The sequence below is a fragment of the Meles meles genome, chromosome 3, assembly GCF_922984935.1.
Source record: "Meles meles chromosome 3, mMelMel3.1 paternal haplotype, whole genome shotgun sequence".
Lineage (NCBI taxonomy): Eukaryota > Metazoa > Chordata > Mammalia > Carnivora > Mustelidae > Meles > Meles meles.
In genome coordinates this window covers 154,462,242-154,477,727 of record NC_060068.1, presented here as the reverse complement: position 1 = coordinate 154,477,727, position 15,486 = coordinate 154,462,242, and the positions used below count along the sequence as shown (strand labels likewise).

The 15,486-nt window shown below is 38.9% G+C and overlaps 2 protein-coding genes and 1 non-coding gene across 3 annotated transcripts in view; 1 reads left to right on the top strand and 2 right to left on the bottom strand.

Moving 5' to 3' along the window:
- Positions 1–15,486, top strand: part of WDR70 (WD repeat domain 70) — a 322,684-nt gene that overhangs the window by 21,941 nt on the left and 285,257 nt on the right. The window lies entirely within an intron of this gene.
- LOC123938861 (normal mucosa of esophagus-specific gene 1 protein-like) lies at positions 7,331–8,020 on the bottom strand. The gene has a single exon (XM_046000610.1). It carries the CDS (start codon positions 7,953–7,955, stop codon positions 7,704–7,706), a length of 252 nt encoding a protein of 83 aa, XP_045856566.1. The 5' UTR covers positions 7,956–8,020; the 3' UTR covers positions 7,331–7,703.
- Positions 13,960–14,125, bottom strand: LOC123939545. Its single transcript, XR_006817911.1, has one exon. It is a non-coding gene; the product is annotated as a small nucleolar RNA SNORA67 (small nucleolar RNA).

Sequence of the window (15,486 nt, the reverse complement as noted above, 5' to 3'; positions counted from 1 at the left end):
GCCTCTCTCTGCCTTTGGCTGAGGTCATGATCTCAGGGTCCTAGGATCCAGCCCCGCATCAGGCTCTCTGCTCAGCAGGGAGCCTGCTTCCCCATCTCTCTTTGCCTTCTCTGCCTACTTGTGATCTCTCTCTCTCTCTCTGTCAAATAAATAAATAAATAAATCTTTAAAAAAAAATACCTCTTCACTAAAATATATATATATATTTTTCATAAAAATAAAAAAATGGCAGATTATGGTAAATATTGTCATCAAATGATCTGCTTTAGAATGTTGTTGGTGAAAATAATTCAGGTGTTCAAACGTTCCCTTTTGAATTCTTCTGCCAACCTAGTCTCCCATCTTTTGTTTTTTTCTCGAAGAATAACAGTATTGTTATCAAGTATTGTTTCTTTAATATATCAGTTTATTTTGGATCTGCTGTTTAAATGCAGAAACATATAGTACAACAAGGATTAGAGATATGAAACTACCCTTGAAGTAAGTTTGAATGATTCTGAACCACTCAAAACATTATCTGTAAACATACATATCAGAGTATGTCTGTGCATGTATGCAGTGCAGACTGTCTAACTGGGAGTTCTGTAAATTAACTTCAGGTAGAATACAATGTTTATTGAAGGAATAAAAATATGCCACTTTAAAGCTAACATATATATTATCAAAATTCAGCACTAATCATAGTAAAAATCAATAAAAAACAAATTTTTTTTTTACACAATACACAGTACTCAGCACGACACATACCCTCCCCAATGTCCATCACCCAGACATGCCATTCCTCTATTTTGTAAAATTCTGATATCCATTCTAGTGGCTTTTAAAAAATACCTCTTTTCGGGGTAAGCCCGAAATTTTATTTATTTATTTTATTTGTTTATTTGATTTTATTTATTTATTTGACAGAGAGAGATCACAAGTAGGCAGAAAGGCAGGCAGAGAAGGGGAATAAGTAGGTTCCCCACCAAGCAGAGAGCTTGAGGCAGGGCTTGATCCCAGGATGCTGCGATCATGACCTGAGTGGAAGGCAGAGGCTTTAACACACTGAACCACCCAGGCGCCCCCCCCCCCGCCTTTATTTTTTAAGATTTTTATTTATTTGAGAGAGAGGGAGAGAGAAAGCGCACAAACAGGGTGAAGGGCAGAGGGAGAACCTTTTCTCTCTCCCTTCTGCTAAGAAGGGAGCCTGACCAGGGCTCCATCTGGGGACTCAGATCATAACCTGAGCCAAAGGCAGACACTTAACCAACTGAGCCACCCAGGTGCCCTGTTTTAAGGTTCTTTACAGAAAATGCAACCCCTTACTGTGCGCACCACTTCCACTTCAATACTCTTAATCTGCCACTGAAGAAGACTCAATCATTCTCGTAAAAGACAAGAAAGGAGAAAAAAGATGTTGAGGAAAATCTTGGTAAACAGAGATAGAAAAATAAGGTGGTAGGCACGAATATCAGTATTCGCAGTAGATGTTGAGTGGACTCAACTTGCCACTTAAAATTCTCGGAGTAGATTTAAATATTCAGAAACATTCTGTTTATGGGTGATACACCTAAAATGTAATGACCAGAAAGTTTGAAAGGAAGAGGAATAAAAAATAGCAGGAAAATACTAACCAAAAGATAACTGATTAATCTTACAAAATTGACTTAAGACAAAATAATCTTTAAGTCATTATTAGTCAAATCAGCCAAATGAGTGTCATTACTTAATGCTAAAGGGAACAATTTATCTTCCAGGAAAATTTGGCATTTCTTAATCTCTGAATCTAACACAAATATTTAAAGCAAAAATTGACAAATATTTATTAAGCAAAAAAAATTGACAGAAATAATGAGGCATAGACAAATCTACACTCATAATGGAGTTGCAGAAATCCTTAAGACAAACAGTAAGACTATTGTAGTGAACAACAGGAATGCGTATGTTTTCTCTACTGAACATATATAGAACCCTTATTTGCTATTTTCTTTTCAAGCACATATGGATAAATTTAGGTTGATCATGAAATGTGAGAATATTGTGAGTGAATTTTTGTGTGCCCTCAAAATTCATGTGTTGAAGCCCTAACCCTCAGTGTGACTGCATTTGGACTTGAGACTCTTTGGAAATAATGAAGGTTAAATTAGACCCTGATCACATAAGATTCAGTGTGCTTATAGGAAGAGAGACACCAAAGAGCCAGGTCTGCATAGAACAAAGCAAGAAGGTGGACGTCTACAAGCCAGGAAGAAAACTCTCAGCAGAAACCAAATTACCTTGATCTTGGACTTCTGGCCTTCAGAGCTGTGAGAAAATAAATTTCTGATGATTAACTGGCTAGTTTGTGCTATTTTGTTGTGGTAGCCTGAGCTGATTAATACAGGTCTGCAAGGCTGACAAGAGGCTGGGAAAGAGAGAATGGAAAAAAAGAGGGGTGTTGTGAGCAGGCAGAAAATTGCTGTAGTGAAGGCTCTGATGTATGCAAGTGCATGTCATGGAGGTGACATGTCATGTGATTAGTGCATGGCTGAGTCTTCCTGTTAGAGGTAAGTGGAAAGATGAGGCTGATGAGATCAACTCTAGAGATCAGTACACAGAAGAGCAGCTTTCTGAAGGGCATGGAGTTTGAATGAGCCTTATAGAGGGTTACATTTTGTTGCACGTCCTGTCTATGAAGAGTAAATGGCAGGAACAAAGGCACAATTTACAGGGTTAGATTTCAGATGATCCAGAATTCAACTTGCCTAGAATAGGAAGTTGATAAAGAAGACCAGACCTTTCACATAGAGCTGATGTGTGAGTGAACCCAAAGCGCAGCTGTGCACTTTTCTCACTTACCAAGCTGTGCTTGGGTATGGGCTCTGAAGCTTGTTTGTAAACTTTAGTCTTTCCTGGCTGTGATTCAAGCATTTCAGGAGACTGAATAACACTTTTCTGGGTGTGTATGTTTTTTTGTTTGTTTTCTTTTACTTCTTTTTCTTTTCTTTTTTTTTCTTTTTTTAAGATTTTACTTATTTATTTAGGACAAAGGGAGAGAGTATGTTTGAGAGAGAGCAAGCAAGCATGAGCCGGGGGTGGGAGGCAGAGAGAGAGGGAGAAGGTTCCCTGCCAAGCAGGGAGCCCAGTGTGGGGCCCAATCCCAGAACCCTGAGATTATGACCAGAGCTGAAATTAAGAGTCAGTCACTTGGGGTGCTTGGGTGGCTCCGTGCGTTAAAAAGCCTCTGCCTTCAGCTCAGGTCATGATCTCAGGGTTCTGGGATCGAGCCCCACATCGTGCTCTCTGCTCAGCGGGGAGCCTGCTTTCCCCATCTCTGCCTGCCTCTCTCTGCCTACTTGTGATCTCTGTCTGTCACATAAATAAATAAAATCTTAAAAAAAAAGTCACTTAACTGAGTCAACCAGGTGCCCCTATTTTTTGTTTTTGTTTGTTTGTTTGTTTTATAAGATTGTATGCATTGAGTTTTTTTTTTTTAAGATATTATTTACTTATTTGACAGACAGAGATCACAAGTAGGCAGAGAGGCAGGCAGAGAGAGAGAGGAGGAAGCAGGCTCCCTGCTGAGCAGAGAGCCGATGTGGACCCTGGGATCACGACCTGAGCCGAAGGCAGAGGCTTTAACGCACTGAGCCACCCAGGTGCCCCTGCATTGAGTCTTTTGAAAGAAAGTAGTTTAAGTCTTTTCATGGGTGTGCCTTTTTTTGTAAACATAGTAAAAGAATGTGCTGATAAAATAATGTACAAAGCAAGGCTGTTGATGAATGTTCCAATAACAGCCTTAATTTTAAAGTGTGCACTAATTGATAATTCAAAATTTACTAGCATTGTTAATGGATTAACTAAAACTTTGGAAGGTAGATAAAACAGGAGCGGGAGATTCCTTATGCCTATTCCAATTCTCCTTCTGTTTCTCTTTTGGATATATACTGTAATCAGCATTTCCAGGCCTAGGACAGAGATGGTGGGTAAAGCAAACAGTTTGGAAACTTGGAAATGTTGTGAATGTGGCTTTGCAGAGGCCTTCTTAGATTTGGATAAATTATACTGGCCTTGAATGGAATCCTTCAGTTTTTAGACTGTTTTTTTTTTTTTTAAAGATTTCATTTATTTATTTGAGAAAGAGAGAGTGAGAGAGAGACAGCACAAGCAGGGGAAGGTGCAGAGGGAGAAGCAGACTCCCTGCTAAGCAGGAGCCCGATTCAAGACTCGATCCCAGGCTTCTGGGATTACGACATGAGCTGTGCTTAACTGTTTGAGCCATCCAGGGACCCTAGACTGTGTTGTAATAGTAGGAGGTGGGCGGCAACCTTAGGATGTTTTTTTAGGTTCTGAGTGAAAACTTTTCTCCTACTTGTATTTGATAAGTGGGATATTGGCAGCCTTCTGGAGTCAGGGATCATAGGCAAGGAAAATCTGCTGTTACCGTCTTGAATGTGAATGTTGTGGGATCTAGACAGACAAATTATCATGACTTATTTTAGATTATTTGCATAGCAGTGTTTAGCCTATGTGTCAATATTCAGTTCAAATATTTCTGGCCTTTGAAGGAATCTTATTTTTATGGTTGGTTAGAGTTAGGACCTAGTCATTCTTTGTTGATTCAGAAACTAAATGTAGTTCCTTCAGGCAATCAGTTTAGGGTAATGCTAAGCAAAATTATAGGAGATTGTTTTATATATCGGAATGCTAGTTATATTTTTATAGTTTGGGATATATCAGAATTGTCCCTCTTTTCCTTGACTTCCTCGCCTTTTTTCTCCCATGCTTCATCTCATCACCACTAATCTTTTGTGCCTTTTATTTCCTTTGGTGTTTTCAGCCTTTTCCTTTCTGTTGACTCTTGGCTTTAAGCTTGCAAACATACTAAAATCTTCCTTTAATTCAGTTTTTTCCTCCAAGCTACTGTCCAATTTCCTCTTCTATCTGTATTGCCACCTCTGCCTTGTCACCACATTTTCTCTGGAAATCTCTTGGTCAGTTTTTGCTCTTAACAATTTCACTGAAACTGCCCTCCCAGAGATCCTCACTGACAAAATCAAAATATCCAAATCCAAAGGCCCTTTTTCTGTTCTCATTCTGTACCTCTGCAATACAATATTGGACAGCGTTGATTTCTTCTTTCTTGGAACTCTTTTTCTGCCATTTGTTTATACTATTGGTTTGCTGCCTCTCTCTTTGTTTATTCAATAGATATTTATTTAGTACTTTTTATGAGTCTGGTACTTTCCAGGTGTTGGGGATACAGAAATGAATAAAGCCAGCAGATCCCTGATCACATTTCTGCTAAAGTCTGTTTTATACTTCATATCTTCTCACATTTCCCCAACCATATGCATTCCTGAGGATCTGTCCTTGCTTGCCATTGTCATTGCATGTTTGACCTGGGTGGAGTTTCCTATATCTTGTCCTTATGACTCCTATTTGCTGAGAGTAGCTAGAAGCTTTGCCCCATCTCCTTTGAACTAAATATCCAGCTTTCTAATGACTCATGAAACATGTTCACATTTAAGCTCCAACAGTGTTCTGAATTCAACTTCTAAGATCAAACTCAGACTTTTAGTTTCTCCCACTTAAACTTTTCCTGAAACCATTTAGCTTGTCTCTTTGCCTTTAGGATCTTCTGTTCAGTCCCTTTTCCTCACTGCTTTAAGATTAAACTATTTGTAACTTGAGTCACATTGCAACTAATAATACTCATTCCTAAATGAGGGAGAATAAACCACCCAGTGGGCAGAACTCCATCTGGGGTTTCCTGAATACAATTTTTTTTTTTTAAACTCAAAGATTTCAATTTTTATTCATTTGCATTATTTCAGTGTATTTTTTCTTTTTTCTTTTTTTTAATGTCCCGTTAGCCAACAAATAGTACATCATTAGTTTTTTTTATTTTTATTTTTATTTATTTTCTGTCCTGAATTACAATTTGATTATTTTATTGCTCAGAAACTTGCAAACCACTGTGGCCTTTTAGAGAGACTATCTACTTAGGCAGAAAGCAGCCAAGCCAGTCAATATTTGACTGGCTAAATGTTTCAATAAGTATTACTGAAATTAATGGATTTAAAATTAATTTTAAAGATTTTATTTTTTTATTTGACACACAGAGATCACAAGTAGGCAGAGAGAGAGGGGGAAACTGGCTCTCTGCTGAACAGAGAGCCTGATGTGGGGCTTGATTCCAGGACCCTGGGACCATGACCTGAGCCGAAGCCAGAGGCTTTAATCCACTGAGCCACCCAGGTGCCCCTGGAAAAAATATATATCTATATTTTTATTTTTTAAAAGATTTTTATTTTTTAATTTATTTGACAGAGAGAGAGAGAGAGAGAGAGCGCACAAGTAGGCAGAGCAGCAGGCAGAGGGAGAGGGAGAAGCAGGCTCTCCACCGAGCAGGGAGCCCAATGTGGGGCTCGATCCCAGGACCCTGAGATCATGACCTGAGCTGAAGGCAGACGCTCAACCAACTGAGCCACCCAAGCACCCCTGGAAAAATATTTTTAAAGTAACTTTTTTTTTTTTAACCCAGTGGTTCTTAGTCTGAATGTAAGAATCGCCTTTGGTACAATTAAAAAATATGTCTGCTTAGCTTTGTAATCTGGAGATGGATTCAGTAGGACTGGGGTAGATCCTGCCCCAACACCTGCAGTCTGTGTTGTAACAAAAGGCGCCACAGGTAAGCCTCTTCCCAGCTCACGTGTTGCACTACCTCTTCCCAATCCGCTATGGCTGCTTACATACAGACGTTAACTATATTAGGGCACCTCGGTAAGTTTTGATCTGTTTCATGAATCATAGATATTTAAGGACATGGGACATTGCTTACGAAATAACATTTCTCAAAAAGAAGGTTATGGCGTCCCTGGCTTATTTCTCTGTGACCGCGAAGCCACTTTGTTTTCATATAAGACTTAGAAGAATATTCTTTGTCTCAAATAACTTGGAAGTAACACTTATTTTGATTATTATTTTGCAAAAAAATAATTCTTCTGTAATATGTGGTGGTGGATTGTCTTTAGAAGTTGCTTTTGAGAAAGACATGAGAGAGATGGTAAACTCCTGGCCTTTTGTATCATACCCATTTTTAAAAAAAAAATTTTTTTTTTTTTTTTTAGATTTTATTTATTTATTTGACAGAGAAATCATAAGTAGGCAGAGAGTCAGGCAGAGAGAGAGGGGGAAGCAGGCTCCCTGCTGAGCAGAGAGACTGATGCAGGCCTTGATCCCAGGACCTTGAGATCATGACCTGAGTCATGGTAGAGCCAAGGCAGAGGCTTAACCCACTGAGCTACCCAGGTGCCCTGCACTGTGTATTATTTTAAAAATGAAGCTCTATGCTGCAAAATGTTGTTTTTCTCCCATAAAAGGACATTCTCCTTCATTTAAATATGTATCTTTAAAAAATCTCGCACAAGTAGTATTTTATTATAGACAATTTAGGTTATAAATCTTTATACACTTTTAGGAAAACATTCAGACATCATAAACATAAAAATCTCAATATGCAAATTAAATTTACAGCAAGAAAATAAGCACAAACTTATTTTTGAAATATGTGGCTACTGCTATACTACCTTTGTAAATCCTATCCAGAATCCAAAAATGTAGTCAAGCCCTAAAAATGTAGCAGAAGCATTTCCGCACACTGGTATCCATCATCTAGTTTGTGCAGCAATGTTTCCACTAGATTCATAGAGTATCTTTTGGAAGAAAGAAGCAAAAGCTGGTCATTTGGTGGCTTTTCTGACTTTCTGCAATTCTTCAATGGGTTTCCATTCTTGGTTGATTGTTAGAAGCTTTCTAGGTACACTAGGATCCACAGTTTCCCAAGGTTCTGTATTTCTTTTCCGATCAATGATCACATCAGTTTTTTGAAGGGAATATACAGCAAAAGCCAAAGCTCCACCCGCTGCTGTGGTCATGATCAGCACCAAGGGAATAAGTTCCTTCTTTTTCCTCAGGAGTTGGAAAAAGTTCATGATGACTTCAGTGTAGAACGCCAAATCTGGGAGGCGGGGCCACAACACACGAGTGAACGCTGCAACCGCCCCAAACCAAAAATTTTTATTTTATTTTTTTATTTTTTTAGATTTTATTTATTTGACAGACAGAGAGCACAAGTAGGCAGAGAGGCAGGCAGAGAGAGAGAGGAAGGGAAGCAGGCTCTCCACTGAGCAGAGAGCCCGATGCGGGGCTCGATCCCAAGACCCTGGGATCATGACCTGAGCCGAAGGCAGAGGCTTTAACCCACTGAGCCACCCAGGTGCCCCCAAAATTTTTATTTTTTAAATTTCTTTTCAGTGTACCAGAATTCATTGTTTATGTACCACACCCAGTGCTCCATGCAATACGTGCCCTCTGTAATACCCACCACCGGCTAACCCAACTTCCCACCGCCCCCCGCCCCTTCAAAATCCTCAGGTTGTTTTTCAGAGTCCATAGTCTCTCATGGTTTATCTCCCCTTCCAATTTCCCTCAAATCCCTTCTCCTCTCCATCTCCGCATGTCCTCTGTTTTATTTCTTATGCTCCACAAATAAGTGAAACCATATGATAATAGACTCTCTCTGCTAGACTTATTTCACTCAGCATAATCTCTTCCAGTTACGTCCATGTTGACACAAAAGTTGGGTATTCATCCTTTCTGATGGAGGCATAATACTCCATAGTGTATATGGACCAATCTTTCTTTATCTATTCATCCGTTGAAGGGCATCTTGGTTCTTTCCACAATTTGGTGACTGTGGCCATTGCTGCTATATCATACCCATTTTTTTTTAAATATTTTATTTATTTATTTGACAGAGAGAGAGGTCACAAGTAGGCAGAGAGGCAGGCAGAGAGAGAGGGAGAAACAGGCTCCCCACTGAGCAGAGAGCCCGATGCGGGGCTCGATCCCAGGACCCTGAGATCATGACCTGAGCCGAAGGCAGAGGCTTAAACCACTGAGCCACCCAGGCGCCCCTATCATACCCATTTTTAGATCTTTTTATCCTTATCTTGAATTGCACCTCTTAAATCATAACCATCATGGTCTGCAAAGGACTATATGAGTAAATTGTCTATGAGTTGAGCCATAGCTCTGACAGTTTTTTTTATTTATTTTAATTTTTATTAAAGATTTTATTTATTTATTTGAGAGAGAGAGAGAAAGAGAGGAGAGAGAGCATGAGAAGGGGGAGGGTCAGAGGTAGGAGCAGACTCCCTGCTGAGCAGGGAGCCTGATGCAGGACTCAATCCCAGGACTCCAGGATCATGACCTGAGCGGAAGGCAGTCACTTAACCATCTCAGTCACCCAGGGGCCTTGACAGTTGTTTTTCTTATTGAAACTATATTACCAAGTATTGAGAGCCTAACAATCCTCTAATCTCAGTGATATTACTTCTGGGAGTCTAACCTTAGGAAATTTAGAGAAAGCTTTATGCCCAAAAATGTTTATCACAGTACTATGTGTAATAATGATTTTCAGAATGTGTTCCATGGGAGTGGTAGGTTGGGGCACTGGATCTCCAATCTGTTTTCATTTGAGGGAACTGATGAGAGCATGTCCATACCCCTGGTGGTACCAGGAATAATGTGAGTATGTGTCTAGTAGGAAGAGAAAGACAAGTGAACTGTTGTGTAGTCATAAAATATTACACAGTCATTGAATGTGTTTAATAAGAGCTTTAAGTAGCACTAGGGAGTGATGTACAACTGTCTAAACAGTATGAGTTCAAAAATTTAAATGATACGGATGCGTGGAAAAAAGGATTTACATTGCTTGTTTCTGGATTGTGAGAATGAGGATTTTTTTTCCCTGCCTCATACTTTTCTGTTCTTTTCTAGTGTTCATATTGACCATGAGATGTGCCTGTGACTAGAAACAAATAATGGGGTTGCGTTCAGTTAACATTTCTTCATTGCAAGCCAGTTAAGATCTTAATTTAAAAATTAGTATAGATAGGGTGATGGGCATTAAGGAGGGCACTTGATGTTAATAGAGCTGACAAATCACTAACTTCTGCCCCTGAAACTGATACTATACTATGTGTTAACTAAATTGAATTAAAATGAAAAACTAAAAAAGAGAAAAGAAAGAAAAAAAATTAGAACAGATAGAGAAAAAACTCCAAACAGAATAATATTGAACGTGGATATAAAGTACATCTTCTGTGAATAAATTTCTGTCTTACCTTGTTCCAAAATGGATTTAATGAAGTGAAGTGCTATAATAAAGCATAAATTAGGAAGCATGAAGGAAAATAGAAAAGCAAGGGACATAAAAAAAATTAACAAATTATAGGAAGCAGAGTTCTAAATATTTGCTAACAGGTAGGCCACAAAACCTAGTCACCATGATTGGTTACTTTCTTTCTCTCCTGCCCCACATCCAATTCACTGTAAATCTCATTAGATCTCTCTCCAACCAGACTGCTCCTTTTCTGGCCATCTCTATTACTACCACCTCAGCGAATCTAGGATCACTACAATGGCAGTAGCCACTTAGATTGTCTCCCAGCTTCCAGTGTTAACTGGAGTATTATAATAGTGATCCAGGCAATAAAAAGAAGTAACATGTAGATACAGGGAAATGATGTAGACTAGTATTTAAAAGAATGGATTTTGGAGCCACATGGAGCTTTCAATTTCAAGCTGTGCTACTTCTCTTGTGTCTTTTTTTCCTCCTCTGTAAAATGGGGCTAATAAAATACTCAACTGGATTGTGTAGATGATTCAGTGAGTGAATGAATGTATTTGGAATCCTTAGAATGGTACCTGTTATTTGTCATTATGTTTATCTATTTAAATATATAGCAAAAAGTGAATCAAAAAATTTTAATGTAATTTCTAATGAAAACATCTAAAAATGAAACTAAAAGAAAACTTTTATACCTTATTAAATTATACATTCATGCTTCCTACCAGCAGTCAGTGTTATAAATAATTAAGGAGCATTAGAGTTATTCCCTTTAAAATCTGGAATAAAAGATGGTAACTGTTGTATTATTCTTCTACACATTTTTGCCAATTAAACAAGTCAAATTGAAATAATCAGAATTGAATATTAGAAAGGAAAAAGTAAGATTATTGTTATTTAGTGTGACTCTACCTAAAATAAAAAAGAACTGATCAAAACATTTATAACAGATTAATTTATAGTATTTAATTTATTTTTATTTTTATTTTTTTGTATGTAGTTTAAAGGGTTAATGAAAAAAGATACCTGTTTCACAGCAGGAGCAACAATAACAAATTAGGACTAAGCTTAGTGAAAGATGTGTCTGAATATGTAAATAACAGTATAAAGCTTTTCAGTGTACAAAAAAGAATTTGAGTAAATAAGAACCATTAAAAATCAGTAAATATTTCTCATTTTTCCCCCCAAAGAGGTTAAATTATTCCCCCAATTTGCTTATTTAGTCACTTACCTGGCCATTAAGTGGTAGAGTTGCTATTTAAATCCAGGCCCTCTATGCTTTTAACATTACTCTGCTACCTCCTGTACTTGGAAGCCGTGGAGCTGGGCTGTGAGCCTGTTTTAAGGGGCTGGCCTGTGTAGTAGTTAGTATCTTACAGTAGGCCCCCCTTATCTGTGGGGGATGCATTCCAAAACCCCCCATGGGTTCCTGAAGACAGATGGTATCAAACTCTGTGTATACTATGTTTTTTCCTATACATATATGCCTATGATAAGGTTTCATTTATAAATTAGGCACAGTAATCGATGAACAACTAATGTTAAAATAGAACAATTATAACATATTGTAATAAGAGTTAGGTGAATATGGTCTCTATCGAAATACGTACATTTTGATGATGTGAGGTGATAAAATGCCTGTGTGACGAAGTGAGGTGAATGACCTAGCATTGGTGCTACAGTGTGTTGGGCTACAGTTGACCTCTGACCATGGTTGATGGTGGGCAATGAAACTGGAAGATGAGGGCGCCTGGGTGGCTCAGTGGTTAAGCCGCTGCCTTCGGCTCAGGTCATGGTCTCAGGGTCCTGGGATCGAGTCCTGCATCGGGCTCTCTGCTCAGCAGGGAGCCTGCTTCCTTCCCCTCTCTCTGCCTGCCTCTCTGCCTACTTGTGATCTCTCTCTGTCAAATAAATTAAAAAAAAAAAAAATCTTAAAAAAAAAAAAAAGAAACTGGAAGATGAAACTATGGTTAAGGGAGTACTACTGTATTATCTAATTTGGCTGATGCTGACAAAATGGAAAAAAAACGAAACAATGGCTTAAACAAGATAGAAATCTTTTCTTTCTATCTCACATAAATTCAGTCAACAGTTAAATGGACCAGTGTGCCACACATGGCACACACATGGAAGAGCTTGTTTCCGTCCTTTTGTTCTGCCATCCTCAATAATGTGGGCTTCAAGATGTATGCTCAAACCGTAGCCATAGTGTTTGCATTTAAAAAATTTTTTTTTTCATTTATTTATTTGACAGAAAGAGAGATCACAAGTAGGCAGAGAGGCAAGCAGAGAGAGAGGAGGAAGCAGGCTCCTTGCTAAGCAGAGAACCGGATGTGGGGCTTGATCCCAGGACCCTGAGATCATGACCTGAGCTGAAGGCAGAGGCTTTAACCCACTGAGCCACCCAGGTGCCCCAGTTTTTGCATTTTTGTCAGCAGGCATGCAGAAGGGATAAAGAAGGCTACTGATTTTGAACTTAATCTTTTACATGAGAAATATCATATTTACTTTAGGAAGCTAGGATTGTAACGGAAATTCAGTGCTTCTCTTAGAAAGGATGAATGATATGGAGAGGTGGGAGCCAATTAGCAACTTTGGAGTGAGCATAAATTTATATTCAGTGTTTGGTGCTTTTGGTCCTAGTAATGGCAAATTAGTTACTTTTTAGAAAAAAACTGTAGCCATTGTGAATAATCCTTTACTATTGTATAATATAGACTACTTGATTTTATTTTGTTCATTGTAAATATATTATATAGCTACCTTTCTCTAAAGGAACCAAAGATGTAATATCTATGGGTACTGATGCAATCTTGAAACTCTTGGGATTTGGTTACTATATTAGCATGCATGAATTTCACTTGAACTTTGTATCTGTTATATCCTGCAGTTTAGTCATTATACTGTTTTTCTTTTTTTAGAGGAATTAAAAAATATTTATTTATTTAACAGAGAGAGAGAGAGAGAGAAAGCACAAGCAGGGGGAGCAGGAAAGGGAGAACTTCTCTTCAATTACAGAGAGCCTAACGTGGGGCTCCATCCCAGGATCCTGGGATCATGACCTGAGCCGAAGGCAGATGCTTAATCAACTGAGCCATCCAGGCACCCCTGTTTTTTCTTAAGAAATGAGTTGCAGTCTTTTCAGTTCATTTTGTTAAAGAAGGAATCCCTAAAACTAGCCCCAAGGCTAGTCCAAAGATATTGTCAAGTTCAACTATCTATTTGTCAGGTTCTTTTATACAGAGAATCATTAAAATACTCATAAGGGAAATGGAAGTATGGAATTCATTTTTTGAAAAAACTTTACAGAAGGATTCCTTTCTTATTATTAAAAATATTTTAAAATATATATATTTTTATTTTTTTGCCTCAAAAAGTGACATTTATTCAAAGAAGAAAAAAAAATGACAAGATATCCCATCCCTTGGCTCCACTCCCTTCCCCCTCCTGCTCTTCCATCCCTCCATGGTCTGAACCCTGAGTAGGACTCGGTGGGAGGACAGCCACTCATAGGAAGTCAGCAGCACTGAGGGGCATCTCCTCACTGGAGGTGTCGTAGAAGGTCTTGACGTCTCCAAGAGTCTTCTTGTCTTCTGTCACTATGTTAGTAGTCACACCCTTATGGTCACATTGGCCACCACAACTGATTCTGTGGATATAGTTTTCCCTGTTGGTGGGAAGGTCATAGTTGATGACTAAAGAAAGCTGCCGAACATCAATGCCCTGGTGCAGGTCAAGAGAGAGGACAGCTTCAGCGTGTGCATGAGAAAAAGACATGGTCTATGCAGAAGAGATTGAATTATCTGTGTAGGCAATCAAAGGAACACAAAGCAAACATCCCCTCTCCAACAACCTAAGGCATACCAGAATTTTTTTTTTTTTTTTTTTGGTGAGCCAGCTTTTATTCCATGTTGTTACTTCCTGAAGAGGGGAGTGAGCTGGCCCTTTGGAGAGGGAATCATGTTGGATTTTATAGAAGACTTCCTTAACAGAGAAAGCATATTTTATTTTTTAATTCATTATTTTAAATTAAAAAAAATTTTAACCTTAGGCATGAGTTACTTATTTTCAAATCTCCCTCTCTCTCTCTTTTTAAACTGTGGTGAAACACTTGTAACATAACATTTACCATCTTAACTACTTGTAGGTGTATAGTATATTAGTGTGAACTATGTCCACATTGTTGTGCAGCAGTTCATTAGAATTTTTTCATTTGGTAAAACTGAAACTCTACACCGATTAAACTGAAACTTCACTTTTTCCCTACCCTGTGTCCCTAGCAAGTACCATTCTTGAGAAAGCGTATTTTATTTTTATTTATTTATTTATTTATTTTTTTAAACTTTTTTTTTAAAGATTTTATTCATTTACTTGACAGACAGAGATCACAAGCAGGCAGAGAGAGAGGAAGGGAAGCAGGCTCCACGTTGAGCAGAGAGCCCGATGCGGGGCTCGATCCCAGGACCCTGAGATCATGACCTGAGCCGAAGGCAGAGGCCTTAACCCACCGAGCCACCCAGGTGCCCCGAGAAAGCGTATTTTAAATGCTTCAGTGTAGGGGCCTGTGTGGCTCAGTCAGTTATGCTTCTGACTTCAGCTCAGGTCATGATCCCAGAGTCCAGGGATCGAGCCCTGCAATGGGCTCCCTGCTGCGGGGGGATGGGGGTGGAGAGTCTGCTTCACCCTCTCTCCCTCACACAAACACTCTTGTCTCTCAAATAAAATCTTAAAAAAAGGAAAGAAAGAAATCTTTCAAATTGGGGAAATACACCTCTTTAGTGAAGCAAGTTATACCTGTAAACAAAATTAGCAATTTTTCCTCAATTGTGTGTTTAAAGATTTTATTTATTTATCAGAGAGAGCACGAGAGAGCACAAGCATGAGTGGTGGGGAGGAGCACAGGGAGAGGGAGAAGTGGACTCCGCTGAGCAGGGAGCCTGCTGTGGAATTTGACCTGGCATCACAACCTGAGTTGAAGGTAGATGCTTAACCGATTGAGCTACGGAGGTACTCCTCCTCACTTGAGTTTATTATTATCATTTAAAAAAAAAGATTTTATTTATTTATTTGACAGAGAGATATCACAAGTAGGCAGAATAGCAGGCAGAGAGAGAGGGGGAAGCAGGATGCTGCTGAGCAGAGAGCCCAATGCGGGGCCTGATCCCAGGACCCTGAGATCATGACCTAAGCCAAAGGCAGAGGCTTAACCCACTGAGCCAGTTAGGCGCCCCTATGATTATCATTTTTTAAGAGGAGTTTTACCTCTTACCCACTCTCTTTTATTATTTTCCACAACTGGCATATATCAGTTCCCATTTAGCACTAGTCGC

Bases quoted from the DNA above. Each gene is read 5' to 3' on its own strand.
- LOC123938861 (XM_046000610.1), bottom strand. From the start codon at position 7,955: ATGAACTTTTTCCAACTCCTGAGGAAAAAGAAGGAACTTATTCCCTTG.